This window comes from Tachysurus fulvidraco, chromosome 25 (genome assembly GCF_022655615.1).
Source record: "Tachysurus fulvidraco isolate hzauxx_2018 chromosome 25, HZAU_PFXX_2.0, whole genome shotgun sequence".
NCBI lineage: Eukaryota > Metazoa > Chordata > Actinopteri > Siluriformes > Bagridae > Tachysurus > Tachysurus fulvidraco.
Window position 1 is genome coordinate 5,157,009 of NC_062542.1, and position 15,477 is coordinate 5,172,485.

The following is a 15,477-nucleotide window of genomic DNA, read 5'->3' on the forward strand; positions in this document are numbered from 1 at the left end:
TGCACCATGGGAAGAAGGCAAGCCTGCAGTATCAGTGATCTGATGCACTGGGCAATGTTCTGCTGGGAAACCTGGTTTTCATGTAAATATATCTAGCATAAAAAACGTTAGGGACGTTAACGTTTCGTTAAGGTTTATTAATATTAGTCATATCTGGATAATAGACAGATTATAAAAGATTTGTCGTTATGTACTGTCGTTGCTCTAACGCATTGTCATGTCAAGATCTTTAGAATGGATTGCTGAAAAATGTTCTTTGAACAACATATTTATCACAATGAAGGGCTAACCCACAAATATGTAATACGAATCTAGACGAAAAAATGACATGATTAAAAAAAGACAAGTCAGGCTTGTATCGTTCAAAATATTTATTCATTTGCTTAATCAAATAAAATCTACTCACGTGTTAAACATGACATGAAAATGAGCTTCAGAGACGTACATTCTCTCAATTCTCTTGAAATAGACTAAATATAAACATTATTTATTACACAACCAAATGATTAGCAATACAGCTAATAAAATATAACTTTCTAACCTTCAGGATACAGGATGTTTAGCATTATTCAGTGTGTTTATATCGCTGTGTATTTCGTGCAGACTTATCAGTGGAAGTTGAATGAGATTCTTTCCAAACCATAATGTTTAAGGTTTTTACAGTGTAAAAATTTCTTCATAAACAGAAATTAGGTATCGATCTACACTGCTTGGCCTTTCTAGATGAATGTTTGCATGATTCTTTTAGATCCCAGATAATGCAAACATGTAAATGTGTATGGTTATGTTATAAAGTGTGTGTGTCCGAGATAGACACACTTTAGAGTGATTAGTTGTTGGTAGTGTGCATTGTGAGAAGCAGTTCTCTCTCCTGGTTTTGCTTGCGGAAGAAGGCCTTGCCAAACTCATAAGTGCTTATCATAATAGCGCAGGCGGGAGCCACTTTTATCAGCCGAGGCATGAAACCTGCCCGAGAAAAGAGGAAAAATAAATAAATAAATACTATGAAGATGATTTAAAAATGTATAGGATGAAAACTGATACGGTTTCCCAAAATATCAGCATGTGTGATCAAAACCTTTCCTGTATTTTTAAACAGGACAACATTTAATGTCACTGGGGTGATGCTTTTGTATTTCTTACATGTGCAAATAATCTGGAAAATATGTAGTGTATGTGGATAAACATGGTCTAATCCAAATCCATAGACTATGAGGGAAACGGTTACACCTGTGAAGTCCTTGTTTGTGTTTATTTTGCCCTCCTGTCAGCCATTTTATACCGACTCCCTAACTCCCCTCCCCCACCTCAGTCTGCTTTGAAGGGGAAAAAATGGCTGATATTAGCACCTAGCACTAGCAAATATTTCTCCTGTGAGGAAAAAAAGGGGATTTGGTAGCCTAGTAGTTAAGGTAATGGTCTATCAATCAGCTGTATAAAATGAGATAAAAATTTAAGTCTCTCTGGGTGTTTGCTAAATGCTGTAAATGTAAAAAGGTGCCATGTCTGGTGAAAGACACTTTTTGACTGGTGAAGGGAATGAACTTGAGAGAAGAATTAGAGATGATGTGTTGCTCCTGGATAATTATGTAAATAAAATTTGTATGAAGTTTTTCAACAGCCTGCTTTAAATAACAAATCTAATAAAACATACCAAAAAAAGCATGAGCCAAATCTCAAGCAGCTGAACGGGCTTCGGTTAGCTAAGAATGCTTATACCGGAGCTTAAAGTTTGTTAACCCTCATCACAAACAAAAACAAAGACAGTGAAGGCACTCTTGTACATGCTTGTAAATCAGTATGAAATAAGTTATGTTTGTATGACTTGGCTTTCAAGCAGCTAAATTGCCAATTGTGCTTGAAAGTGGTGTCATATGAGTCCTTGCTAATGCTAACACAAGTGCAACCACTGTGGGTTCTGCGGTAGATCTTTGCATATGTGGAGGTTGAGGATTGCTCATGGGGTAAAAATGGATAAATCTTGCCTAATTCACCTTAAGGAAAGGGTGTGAATATTTCTAAACAGTTCAAAAGTAAACAGTCAAAAATTCTTATATTTTTAGTTTTGCATAATAATCTATTCCTTGAAAACTCTTACCTGCAAAGAGTCCTTGAATGCCGCTTTCTGCCACGATCCTTTTCATCACATTGTAGGTTGAAGTCGAGGCTTGAGGCAACACTACAGAAGCAACCGTGAATGTAATTTATTTACATTCAACAAATATAACAAATATACTAACAAATATGGCTCGAATAAGAACAAGCAAAGCTTTTATTTTGGAAAATCTTACATTTCCTCGCCCGCAGTTCACCCAGTTCCACCTGCCTTCTGGTCTTCACCACGTCAAACGGCAGTGTTGCGATTGATGCAATCTGAAGAAAAGGAGGAACAAATGTAAACAGGTTGCTCAACAAAAGAAGTCTGTGTCTCTGTTGTGTAGACTTTCTTTATACGAGTGGACAATTCAGTAGCTCGAATAGCCATGGCAAAAAGATTTTTATTTTATTTTATTTTACACAGCTACTTTTTGTTTAGTAACCGGCGTAGACTCACAGAACCAGACACCGCTCCTGAGATGAAGGTGATGCTGAAGGTCGGCTCGGCCATGTTGTTGTAGTGACACAGCCACGCTTTACCTCTCTCATAGTTGTACCAGTACATGGCTAAAGAAAAGAGAAAGAGGAAGCATCTATTATGTCGTGATTTGAGCATAATGTAAACAAAAGCATACTGTTTTATTGTTGTTGTTTTTTTTACCTGAAAATGGGACGTCCCTGAGTAACGTGGGCCCGAGACCCCTCCAGAGAGCGAGCCAGCCTTCGGCACGTACGGCCGAGCGGATCACCGTACTCAGCTCTCTGTACGACTGTCTCTCTGACTGCAGCTTAGTGCGGATCAGCTCTAAAGGACTGATTACCGTAGCAGCGCCCACTGCAACACGCACACGACTCGAGCGTTATATTCAGCCAGTTCAGATTCAAGCATTCAGAAGGAAAACATTCTTTTTAATAAATATGAAAATAACAAAAACTCAAATGTGGCTTGTATCCGAGAACAAAAAGAGGATTTCTGAGTGTTGTAGTGTGAAATAGTACGTTATCTGTTTCTTGCTGACAAAAATCAAAGACTCAGATCATCACACTGGCAGGAGAGGAGGAAAACCGTGTCTATTACATGACATCCTCTTTCCTTTTCTTACTAAAGTTACTATCTATTAATACTGTTAATTAATTACTTGAGGGCAAAGTTTCATCAGCAAAAATAAACAAGCTTCAGGGTTGAGAGTTCGATCTGATATTCACTCACATTTAACAACAACCACCTTTGTGTTGGTTTATGTCAACCCTGGCACATGGGTCCTAAGATCAGATTTAAAAGAAACCCCCACTCTGAAAGCCAATAAAAATGTTTACATGTTAATATAAAACCTTTATGTGAACACAGCCTTAGAAACAGGCAGATTCATGTGAGCTTTTTACAGATGATGAACAAAGATCATCATTATAACAGACGTTGTGTGTGTGTGTGTGTGTGTGTGTGTGTGTGTGTGTGTGTGTGTGTGTGTGTGTGTATATTGGGTTGGTGGTGGTTGTAATATTGATACCATGCTATCAATCTGGCAATCGCCATAAAATGTAGTTTGAGTACACAAAACAGATTCAGTGTTTACCAATTAGTATGTCTAGCAAAGGTTCCACATACATGCAAAAGTTTGCCCCTCTTTTGCAGTTTATCTTTTAAACAGAATTCCATCTTTATGAATGTTTTCCTGTTAAATACGGACAAGCTCAAAAATGTGTGTCAACACGGCCATGTTCTAGTTCATTTCGTGAATTAGGTTTTTAGGATGTCTAATAAATTAAGTGTTAATAATTTGCTATTTTAATGTAAGAGGTTTTCGAGCCAATGTGCGGAAAAAAGGCACTCAAGAAAAGAAAACGAGAAGAGCTGCCGAAGGGTATAAAGAGAGATCAAGGTGTGAAGGATAAAATTGCAAAAGAAAAATCATTTAAAAAGAAAAGAAGAGAAAATCTGAAAAAGTGGAAAAAGGTCCATAATTGTGTCATACACAGCAGTATGAATTTTGGATCAGCTTTTTTTTTTTAAAAAACTTTTGTATTATTCATTATCACCAGCAAGGTTGCACAAACTTTTGCACTTAACACTAGGTAATGAAGATGCGGCACACGAGAGTCATTTATTCTTCATTTTATTTATATATATTTAAGAGAGGAACATCTGTGAAACCTGACATTTATATTTTTGTGGGTACCGTTGTTATTATTTTGAAAGAAAAACTTTTGCACTGAACTAAAGAAATGAAAGTTTTTTTCTGTTGGATTTAGAAGAAAAAAAAAATCCTAATGCTACGACATGGGATCAAATGTTACCTCTTGCTGTTGCTCCAGCTATTAATGGAGCCAGGTCTGCTTTTTCCTCCATCCGGAGCCTGAGAACAGCACAGAGCTGATCATAAGAGGTGAAGTAGATCACTGTAGCTGGAACTGCCATAACTCTGTCGAGAGAAAACGCAAGAACATTCTTGTGTCAGGAATTTTCTAGCTATTCTGTCTTCATCTGAACATAAAACGTTAACACTGGGTGTGTGAGTGAGTTAATCGAGTAAAACGACTAACAGTGTTGGAGGAAGGCCGCTCCAGAGTGACTTCATCCCTTCCATGCGCACAATCTTGATGAAGGCATCCTGCTTCACAAAACATTCTACATGTTTACATACGTTTTCACACAACTGTGGTCTCATAATCTCTTCAAAACTGTCCTCCAGTCTCACCAGTGTGCCGTTGAAATGACCCCGAGGTTTGTACCATGCTTTCCCATTCCCATTGTCACACACACACAAATGATCCATCAGGCCATTGCAATACAGAAAGCATTTCCCTGTGAGACAGAACAAACATTTGAGTATACATGAATCAACAGAGCTTAAAGGGAAAAAAAAACATTTCAGTGCTAAATAAACTGATCAAGGTGTTTTTTTTAAGTGTTTATTTTTTTGCAACCACCTTTAGATAAAGGGCTGGTCTGTGCCTGGAGTCTAATCTTTATGACATCCAAAGGAGTGACTGTAAAACAGAAGGGGAAAAAATACAAAACAAGTGTCATAACCTCCTCACCTCATGCTACCAATTATGCTCTTGGCTGAATAAACACAAATGCCTACAGTCATGTTCCAAAAACTGGTAGAAAGTCTTCCCAGAGGACAGAAGTTTGTTATAGGAGTAAAGGGACTAGGGGTTAGACAGCAAACATGTATGCTATGGTCAGATGTCCACAAACTTTTGGCCATACAGTGAATCAAGAGCATAAATCTAGTGAGATTTATCTAATCTAATCAAGATTAGAATAACATAACACACTGATGAACTATGAAAAACAACTTGCTGAATTTTTGTCCAGAGCACAAAAAATGATGTAGAGTAAAAACTTTAATTTCACATTAATTTAGTCTCTGATTTCAGTTATACCAAATTAACGCATTAGACTAGTTCGGCATACGCAGCTGCCATGTTTTAGTGCATTCGGTTACACTTTCAGGCAACAAAACATAGGACTGGGCAGCACACTGGAGCTTCACTCGTCTGTTACAGTAGATAATAAATGAGCAAGTTGTCCACCCTTGGCCGTGGATTACACAAGCCTACACAAGTCTTGGTATTATGTGCTCAATTTTGCATACTTTATTACATTCAGTGACCTTGTCAGAAAATACATTAAACATAAAAATTTATGGAGAAGCATGGATTTTTTGGGGCATGCACAATTGTGAGTACACACAGCAACTCTTGGTATATATTTTTAGAACATTTTTTTCAGAACAGAAGCAACATTAAACCAATACGTTTTCCCACTTGGGCAAATCAACTTATTTCTCACTGTAAGATCCGTAAGAACGAACAAATTGTCAAACTTTCAGTCTACGAGGATCTTGCACATAGGATCAAATTCTTGAGTATTAACAGTGCATAAGGAGAATTAGCCGATTCTTCTTTATAAATAAGATGAGAATTAGTCAAATTTTTAGATCATCCCTTTCAGCCCTATTTCTGTCCATGCTTACAAACCTCTGCCACCCGAATCTACAGTGTCCTGTTGAGGGTCTATAAAAATAAATGACAGGAAACTCATCCATCCATCAATAAATGACAGGAAACTTCAAACACAGCATTCTGGAACTGAAAATGCACTTAGTACACTTGTGCAAAGTCATAGTTTAAAACTATTTTATTACTCATTTTCTGAATATCTTCCAGGTTATTGTACAAACAAGAAATAAAGAAAAAAAAACGTATGAAAGCGTATGAGACAAACAAATTGCTTTGTTATACTCAGCAATAAAGCTCTTTCTGATTCTGATTCTGATTTAAATGTATTCTTTTTTCTAACCTTGTATGATAAGTTATTTGATTTATACCCATCATAACATGTATTAAATTAAGTTTTGTTTGCACAAAGGTGTCAGATCAGAAAATTCTCAGGGTTGCAGGAAAGAGGTCACTTTTTTCAGACTGTATATTTATAATCAAACCCTCCGGTGTCACCCAAATGAGGACGAGGTTCCCCTTTTGAGTCCGGTTCCTCTCAAGGTTTCTTCCTTTACTATCTAAGGGAGTTTTTCCGCAAGTTTTTCCTCCCCACAGTCACCTCAATCACCTCAGACTTGCTCATTGGGGATAAATACAAACACATTTACATATATTTAATATTAATCTTGAATTTTTGTATTATATTATTCTTTATAATAACCCTTTGTTCTATGTTTATGTTCTGTAAAGCTGCATTGAGACAAGGTCAACTGAAAAAAAAAAAGCCATACAAATAAATTTGAATTGAAATGAATTGAATAGTTTCTGTTGTTTACAAACAAATTCAGTGCGCGTGCAGTTCAACTCACCAAACAGTGATGTAAGCAAAGCCCCAGAACAAGAAGCCACCATCTGTTGAACTGGTGTTATGTTATCCATTTTGGCCTGAAAACTCTGAGAAGACATCTTAAACCAACCTGGTGTAAAAAAAAAAAAAAACATACATGAAGTGAGGCGTGGCAATTATTTCATTAGGTCGTATATAAACATGACACAAACCCCGAACAAGCTCTTATAGGCTGGACAGAATTCAGTGCCTTAAACTTACTGCAAACTAAATAAAGTTCAAGTCTCTTACCTTGGTTTAGTTTTTCCTGATGTGATGTTGTAGTTGTTCTGAACTCCTATCCTTTAAAACCAGACAGTCCAACAACCCTTTCATGTCATTTATTGTGTCCTGGAGCTGTTTTGCTAGCTACATTTAGCCACTTGATATACAACTAATCATTAAATAATTTTAATAATTGTGATCATATTCTGTCGAGTTAAGATATATCTCTGCGATGACAGCATTACAGAGACGTATAGGACTTAAATCGGACAAAAAAGTACAAAGTCACGACCCTACGATCCCTTTAACTCTGATATATAATCCAAAAAAGTTCACGTTTTTCCCCCCGAACCTGCACATGTCAAGTGTTTATGTAAAATCAGTCTTCATTTTCACAGCCGCACATTCATCATATTTAAATCACGCAACCTACACCTATAATCGGTTGTTGCTACTCTTATAAAAAAAAAATATCGAGTTTAACGATACGATATCTGTAAGCTACGGATCGGATTAGCCGGACGCTGTCACGTATGCGGGTACGAAAAGTGCGTGTGTGAAATGAAAATTCGCGCAAGGGAAGTGGAATTTTCATGAGCGGGAAAATTAAATTGTTTTGTTTTGGGTTGGTTTAACAATAACAAAAACAAACACGGTGGAATGTTTTGCTCTTATGTTTTGCAAACAAACAAATAAAGACGTTTAAATAAATAAATATCAGCGCCTGTCTAGGAATTTCGTGAAGGTTTAAGGTAGAATCGGATGGCTAATTTGTTAGCTAGCTTGTTAGCATTGTAGGGTTTGAACTTCCGGTGTAACATTTAAAAAACTCGGGCCGTTTGATTCAGACACCAAACTGACACCTGGATCTCACGGTTACTGTATTTATCAGCTGGAACAGAGCTGATAAAGTAAGTTAAACGTCCTTATTGTTTAAACAACCTCATTGTTTTTTGTTCCAGCGCCTGATTGTATTAATAAATCCTTTATTTTTCACAGAAAGCTAACTTCATGCTCAATAGCTAAGGAACCCTTAGCATCTCCTGAACTGTAATGAAACACCAGAACTTTCCCAAATCTACAAAAACTAAATTTCAAGGTAAGTTCTTTTATGTTTTTGATCTTTATCTACCTTATACTGTTACTATTTCTTCCCTGTGCCAGAATATTAGATATTGTTAAGAAATGTGTACAATAAGCTTCAGTTCTTGTTCTGTGTTCCCATATGTTAGGTTTAAAATTCTGTAATACTTCTCTTTTTAATGCTGTGTTATTTATTATTATTTATTATTTTTCATAATAATTGTTTCTCAGATCTCCTACATTTTTTAACAACACACAGACAGCCCTGTATAAGTGAGGCAGAAAGTTCATAGAGCTCAGAGTTCATTTAACAGAACACTTTAGTACTCAAGCGATTAAAAATACACCACACACACTTCCAATTTACATCCATGTCTACAGCACCATCATATCAAACTGTTTGCATGCTGTTTTTTCCACAGATCCAAACCCGGACAATGGCGAACACCGAATAGCTGCAGCTGTCAAGAAACATCATCCAGTGTGTGAGCCTGTTCTCAAGAAGCCCTTAGCTGGGCGCATTTTTTATTTGGATCTGCCGTGTAATAAACGCAGCCAGGCTTTGGAAACCGATATCAAGAGCCTTGGAGGAGTGAGTAAAATTTAAATAATTTAGTCTCATATTCTCATTACTGTTTTTTCATAAATTTGATGTCTGATGGTGAATTTTTCTTATAGGGTCAATAGGATATGTCTGTATTCTTCACTGTTTCTGGCATTTCTTTACATTGTTTAACCATGCATTAAAGTTGTTTTTCTTACATGTTCAGTCTTTTAGAATTGTTGCATGATGCTGATAATGGTTGGTTACTGAGCTATGACTAGGATTTGCTTGAAAGTTGAAGCTTTGGTCTTTATCTGCTTTGAGTAGGGTTTACAAATGATCGGGTGAGGGGGCTGGATTGATTAAAAGACTGGATCTGCTTCATCACTCTCTTTAGATAGGAAGTTAGTGCTAAATTCCACCAGCAACACTGTGAGAAGGTAGTAAGTCTGGGAGGGAAACTCTTCTAATTGGATTTCTTCTCTCCCCCCCCCCCCCCCACACACACAACTGATAAGATTTACATATTGATCATAAATATTACTAGGTGTGTCGTTTTGGGTGGATTCCTTTTCTTTTAATGAACGTCTCTCTTTATAAATCTCTTCTCCTTTCAATCCTGATTGATTGATTGGCCTTTGCTGCTGTTAAAGTGAGTGAATAATACTTTATGTATGGTTAAAAATTGTCCTTTCAAAGCTTTGGGATAGTTGAGATCGGGGCAACTTGACACCTATTTTGCAACATAATAGCAGTCTTATTCAGACAACAGTACATGTCTTTGATCTCTTTTGTCCTCTGAGCAGATTTCACATGTTTTTCTTTAGTAAAAGTATAAAGCCACGTTGATTGGGAAAGTTAGTGGATGCATACAGTCTTCTTTGCTTAACTACCTTACTTCCTTATATTTATTCCCTCACTTTTTATCTAGGGCATAAAAAAGTAGCAACCAAACGGAACAATAAATACAAGAAAAAAAACGAAGAAAACATACATTGTTGTGTATATACTTATTGTTTCTGTTGTATGTTTTTGTTCTTTCAGACAGTGGAAAAGTTCTTCAGTAAAGAGATTCGATACTTGGTGTCCAGCAAACCCGAAGCTCGGCATGTACAGCGGCTCGTTCACGACTCCCCGGTGCCGAGTCCAGACTCGGGCCTCAGCTCTCCTCATCCTGGCAGCAGGAGGGATAGTCACAGCCATCGAGGCAGTTCACAGGGACCTGCTGACACCGTGAGGAGCTTTATTTCTATCCATATATCAGCCCCAAATATACATTTACGCTATATGGCTAAACGTTTGTGGACACATGATCATCACAGTCTTATGTGGGACTTCCCCAAATTGTATAGGATGTTTGTTGTTTTTTGTTGGTTGTAGGATTATATCACTTCACTGCAAGCAAAGGCATCATGGTTTTATAAGGTGGGAGGGGAAGAACTTGCTGAAGAACTTGTCCTGTTCAGAACTCTGAACGCCTTTTAGGATGAATTGGATTGCCAACTGCATTCCAGGCCTCTTCTCCCTGCCTGACTTTTATACTAATCCTCTTGTAGCTAAATGATCACAAATCCCTCACTCCAGCTTTTAGTGGAACGGCTTCCCAGAACTGTGGAGCTTAGATCTGGAATGTTTAACAAGCACATATGAAAGTGAGGCTCATTTGTCCACATAGCTTTGGCCATATTGCCTGCTTGTGTATGTACAGTATACACTATTACAGCCTAAACTTTTATTAGGAATACATGTACTTCTGCAAAGTTATCCAACTGGACAATCATCAGGCACAATGTAAGCACAATACAGGTCAAGTTAATGTTCAAATCAAACCACATGATTTGTTCTGTGACCGTAGGGGACACAGTAGGTTGTTGGTGCCAGATTGGCTAATTTGAGCATTTCAAAAACTTCTGATCTGCTGGGATTTTCACATGCAACAATTTCAAAAGTTTACACAGAATCATGCACCTTGTTGATGAGAGAGATCACTGGCGAAGGATCAGACTGGTCTGAGCAGTCAGGAAGTCAATGTTTATTAAATAATCACTCATTAAAGCATTTCAGCCTCAACTCAACTCCTCAAACTCTGATATAACTCTGTGTACCACCTAATATATTTATGGAGTTCTTTCAGACCATATATGTTAATATTAAGTATTTAGTGCTCTGTTTAGTTTTGCTGAATCAACTGAATTTAAATTGAATGTCAATACTTTAACATGCCTGCACTGATGGACAATCTCTACAATTAAATACTACCAGAATTATTAATTCTACATGAATTCTACTATGTATATAACAATAACCAGAAAAAACCTTCAGTTCTGTTTTTTTATATAATCGATAAAATCATGAAAATTAACTACAGAAACTTGACCCTGTTGACTTAAATTTTGACATTATTTTATAAATAGAATATCAATTTTAGACAAATACATCTCCAAGAAGTCCAGTTATATATGTATAAAAAATGTATATATTTAATTGTATATTTGCTTATTAATGCAGGGGGTCTGAAACATTTGTTTAGAGGAAATTAGAGAATAAATAATTAGAGATTTTAGAATTTTAGAGAATTCGAATTTTTATTCTCTAAAATTAGAGAATACATTTTTTTTTTATAATTTATCTGCAGAAACTTTTTTTTTTTTACGTCTGACAACCACATTATTCCAAAATATCGGACTTTTTGAAGAGTCCAGTCGTAATTTCACCGTCTCGTGTTGGTATTTCACAGGTGGTCGTAAGCCGTGGGAAATCCTTAGTGGAGAAAGTCGTTAAGGAGAAAGTGAGTGCTTTCGTTTACTCCGGCAGTTAGCAGCCAAATCCGACTGTGTATTGTTGTTGTAGATTCTCACCTCTACTTTTTAGAAAAGTTGTTCAGTTTACTAAATAATGAGTGTTTATTTTATTGTGTTTTTTTTTTTCTCTTAGGAGCGGTTTCAGCTAAACAGAATTTTGGCCAATGCACTTGAATGGGGTGTAAAAATCCTCTATGTTGATGGTATTAATTTGACTCCTGTTATTGCTTGTACTTTGTTTAAATAGAAGAATTTTGGAGCAGAAAGTAAAGGCGGATTAGTGTATACATTATGCTGAACATGCAACAGATCCAGTTTTAACGTTATTTTTACATTTCTATTGCAGTCCTTCATAGCTGATTTGAAATGTTCCCCTCTTTTTAAAACAGATGTCATTTCTTATGTTGAAAAGAAAAGGAGCACGATTGCCAAAGTCAGAGCAGCAAGTCAACCTGCGAAGAAAGCTGTAAGTGTCTTATCTTTTCTGACTTGGTAACGTCTTAGAACGATGTAATAAGGAATGAAGTTCTTATCTGTACTGCTAACCGAATCTGGTGATAAAATTAGGAGTTGGTAAATAATCATTTTAATCAGGATTTTCTCTCGTATATTAAAGTAATCTGTAAACAATAAATTAGAAACAACCACTGTAGCTTTTTTGTTTTGTTTAAAAACGTTTAGTTTACCCAAATTATTATCCAAACTATGTCATTGGTTTAAAGTTGCTCTTCACATACTTTGTAGATCGGTAATTTTACTCTTCTGTTGTAGGCCAAACCCGAGTCCACAGATGGGACAGCTTGTCAGAAAAACAAATGTGAGTATAATACAAAACACAGACATGTGTGTCTGGGGTGGGTGGGGGAGGGGTATGTGGCGAATACAAAATTTACAGACCTTCTTATGTACTTTTAACAGCCAGGGTTTTAGTCTGTTTTATTTCCTTTGTGTGTGTGTGTGTGTGTGTGTGTGTGTGTGTGTGTGTGTGTGTGTGTGTCCCTCCTTTTTTTTTTTTTTTTTTTTTTAGCTGGACGAATCAGCCGCCCCTTCGTTAAAGTTGAGGACTCCAGCAGGTACAAATATTTCTTAAAGTAAATTTCTGTTAAATCAGAACAAAAAAGAAATATCTTCTACATCAGGTGTCCTGTCTCATTTGTTTGTTTTTGTTGATTTTTTTATTTAGACACTACCGTCCCCTCTATCTCCCCATGGCCAACCTGCCCGTGTGTAATCTCAGATCTACTGCCCCCTGCAGTCCGTTCTTAGAGGAAAACGATAAAGTTGACCCTGGGAAAAAGAGTAAAATGTGCGGGTAAGACCTCTGCATTTCACAAAGAAAATAAACACTTGACGGTATGACTGTCGTCATCCCGAATCAAATTTATTTTTAAAAAGAACAACCACTGTTGACGTTGTTAAAGCAATACACTACAGGCGAATAGAGCAATATTTTTTTTTAAACAATAGATACAGTATCACAATCCGTATTTGCCAGTTTGAAGTGTTGTAACTTTACAAAATGGTCCATCTTCAAGCAGATTATGCAAAATCTAGGGTTTAGATTTTATTTATATGTATATATACTGTGTATAGATATAGATGTACTTTATATTATGTTTTTTATATACGTGTAATGTTTCATAAGCAACCATTTGTAATTCCTATTTAGTGGTAGGAGCACGGAGTATAGATACTATTATTTTGGAAAAAGGTTTTAAAATGTGGTACACATAAATATACCCATTTGGAAGTGTGCTTTTAACACAAGTGATGCGGTTTGGGTTAATTTGCTGCAGGTCTGGAGGAGATCGACGGGAGAAGAGCAGGAAAGACCGACACCGAGGCCACGAGGGCAAGGCCCGAAGGAAAGGGGGCTACTGCGAATGCTGCATCGTCAAATACGACAACCTGAACAACGTGAGAACCAAACAAGTAGCAGTGCAAATCTGCAACGTTTTCCTTTTTAAATATCTCTACATTCTAGCTATAAACAGGCTTTGACTCGTTTGGACTGTTCCATCTTTTCCCTGATCTACAGCACCTGCAAAGTGCACAGCATCAGGCTTTCTCTAGAAGTGAGGAGTACCTGATAGTGGACCAGGTTTTCTCAGGACTCACCTGTGATTTTGTACACATCAGCCCCCAAGTAAAAAGGTACTTCCACTCACCACCATCACGACCATATTTTATAGACACCCGCCAGAAAAGCAAACTGTCTCACAGAAGTCCCAGCATTACACAGCAATATTGGCTTCAGTGGTCATGACACCTGTTACTGTAGTTTAGTAACAATTTTGTCCTGTTAGTGTAGCTGTAATCCAGTGTATTAGTTTAACTTTTTGTCCTATAATGTATTACGAAACACATTTTCAGGAGGAATTCCTCAAATTTTAAACAACGTAACTACGATTTACACTGTAATGTACTTAAGCTGTTTCTAATGTTTCTGCTGCAGGGCGAAGTGTAGCGTCACCTCACCGCTCGTTGTCCCTGGACCAATTGTAAGGAAGGTTGGAGAAATGGTTGAAGTGGAGGCTGTGAGCGACGAGACCCCGCTCTGGGGTTCTCACAACACGGATCGATCAATCCGCAAGCGCTCCAGAGAGCTCTCCCAAAGTCCTAAAGGAGAACTGACAGGACAACACGACACTTTTCAGAAATCCGATTCGAAGCGTGGATCATTTGAGTGCGAATCCAGTTCTAATGCTGCTTTACAGAAGGCTTTGCATACACCGTTGTGTAAAACCAGACAAGACTGTCTTTCTGAGTGTCTGGAGACGATTAGGACGCCATTACATACTCGTTTAGAAAGGACTTCACAAAGCACACGGCATGTTCGACTTTCAGATCCTGCCGGTTTCAGGACGACCCCAATTTCATTAGGTGCAGGGACCAGTCACGCGCTATCTGAGCCATCTACAGTGTCTCAATTTCAGACTGCACCAAAGTTACTTTTCGATATTACAGATTGTACAACCGAGAGACCTTTCTGTAAATCAGGCAAAGCACCTGACATTACTCATTGTGAATTTATCACAGAGGAAATGTTGTCTTCCAGCAGACACACTCCATCTGGAGTCTTGCAAAGAAAAGTGCGGATGTTGAGGCGGAGGCGAACTGCACCATCGGAGCCCCTGTGTGACACTTATGGTAAACCTGTAGAATCCCAGACACTTGGTTGTCTCAGAAACGTTCCTGACTCTAACAGACTGTCAGCGTCTGCTCTGGACTTATTGCAGCTTTTTCATTCTAGTGACGAAAAGGAGGAGGATTTTAAGGGTTTCAACAATTAATTGAAAAAGGACGTTAAATATGACATGAAAAGTGTGTGTGTGTGTGTGCTGTACCAAATGAGCAAATATTTTCTGTACATCTCTGAGAGATTCATTTGTTCATAATTAAAAATTACTGTCGAAGTGGTTCATGTGATGCGTTTATATATTTAATAAAAAAAATCACAAGATGTATAAAACTACAAAATACAAACTCGTGTGTATATGAGAGAGAAAATTATAGTCTTCAGCATGAAATAAACTGTATAGGAAACAAAAATGTATTGCCTTACAAATGAACTTAGTTGATTTCGCAGGTTTCACTTAAACTATTTTCAGACAGTGACATTTTTACACCTTTCAGAATTATTGCTAATTCTGTTCATATAATGCAGTTGTCTGAACGTTTAAATGAAATGCGAAATCATGTATTATTACTGTGCATTTTTGTGTAAATGAACACACAGCGTCTGGTGTGTTTCAGCTGGAAAACCAAAGTTCGTTTCCGATTACGTTCCCCATGTCTTCTGAGTTATGACCCCTCTATATGAAATTAACTTCTTCTCAGTTGACGATCAAGAAGGAAAACACGTTGAATAGAGGATTGTGCTTCCTTCTTTG

General features: G+C 37.3%; 2 protein-coding genes across 4 annotated transcripts; one reads left to right on the forward strand and one right to left on the reverse strand.

The window, feature by feature from the left end:
- Positions 1-356: 356 nt before the first annotated feature.
- slc25a40 (solute carrier family 25 member 40) lies at positions 357-7,681 on the reverse strand. 2 transcript variants are annotated; one of them, XM_027175710.2, is made up of 11 exons: positions 7,184-7,681; positions 6,915-7,022; positions 5,026-5,085; positions 4,794-4,900; positions 4,639-4,706; positions 4,393-4,517; positions 2,759-2,932; positions 2,555-2,664; positions 2,292-2,373; positions 2,099-2,179; positions 357-966 (listed from the first exon to the last, which is right to left on the reverse strand). In XM_027175710.2, the coding sequence occupies exons 2-11, from the start codon at positions 7,009-7,011 to the stop codon at positions 830-832; spliced, it is 1,041 nt and encodes a 346-aa protein (XP_027031511.1). In that variant the 5' UTR covers positions 7,012-7,022; positions 7,184-7,681; the 3' UTR covers positions 357-829. The 2 variants fall into 2 exon arrangements, with proteins under 2 accessions (XP_027031511.1, XP_027031502.1); XM_027175701.2 differs by having other exon boundaries at positions 4,639-4,709.
- A 143-nt stretch (positions 7,682-7,824) lies between these two features.
- Positions 7,825-15,004, forward strand: dbf4 (DBF4 zinc finger). Of its 2 annotated transcripts, none has more exons than XM_047808524.1 (13): positions 7,825-8,067; positions 8,156-8,255; positions 8,662-8,831; positions 9,828-10,016; positions 11,521-11,571; positions 11,718-11,787; positions 11,974-12,050; positions 12,356-12,401; positions 12,612-12,657; positions 12,768-12,890; positions 13,381-13,501; positions 13,623-13,738; positions 14,040-15,004. In XM_047808524.1, the coding sequence occupies exons 2-13, from the start codon at positions 8,210-8,212 to the stop codon at positions 14,875-14,877; spliced, it is 1,893 nt and encodes a 630-aa protein (XP_047664480.1). In that variant the 5' UTR covers positions 7,825-8,067; positions 8,156-8,209; the 3' UTR covers positions 14,878-15,004. The 2 variants fall into 2 exon arrangements, with proteins under 2 accessions (XP_047664480.1, XP_027031491.2); XM_027175690.2 differs by having other exon boundaries at positions 7,827-8,067; positions 12,768-12,896.
- Positions 15,005-15,477: the final 473 nt, after the last annotated feature.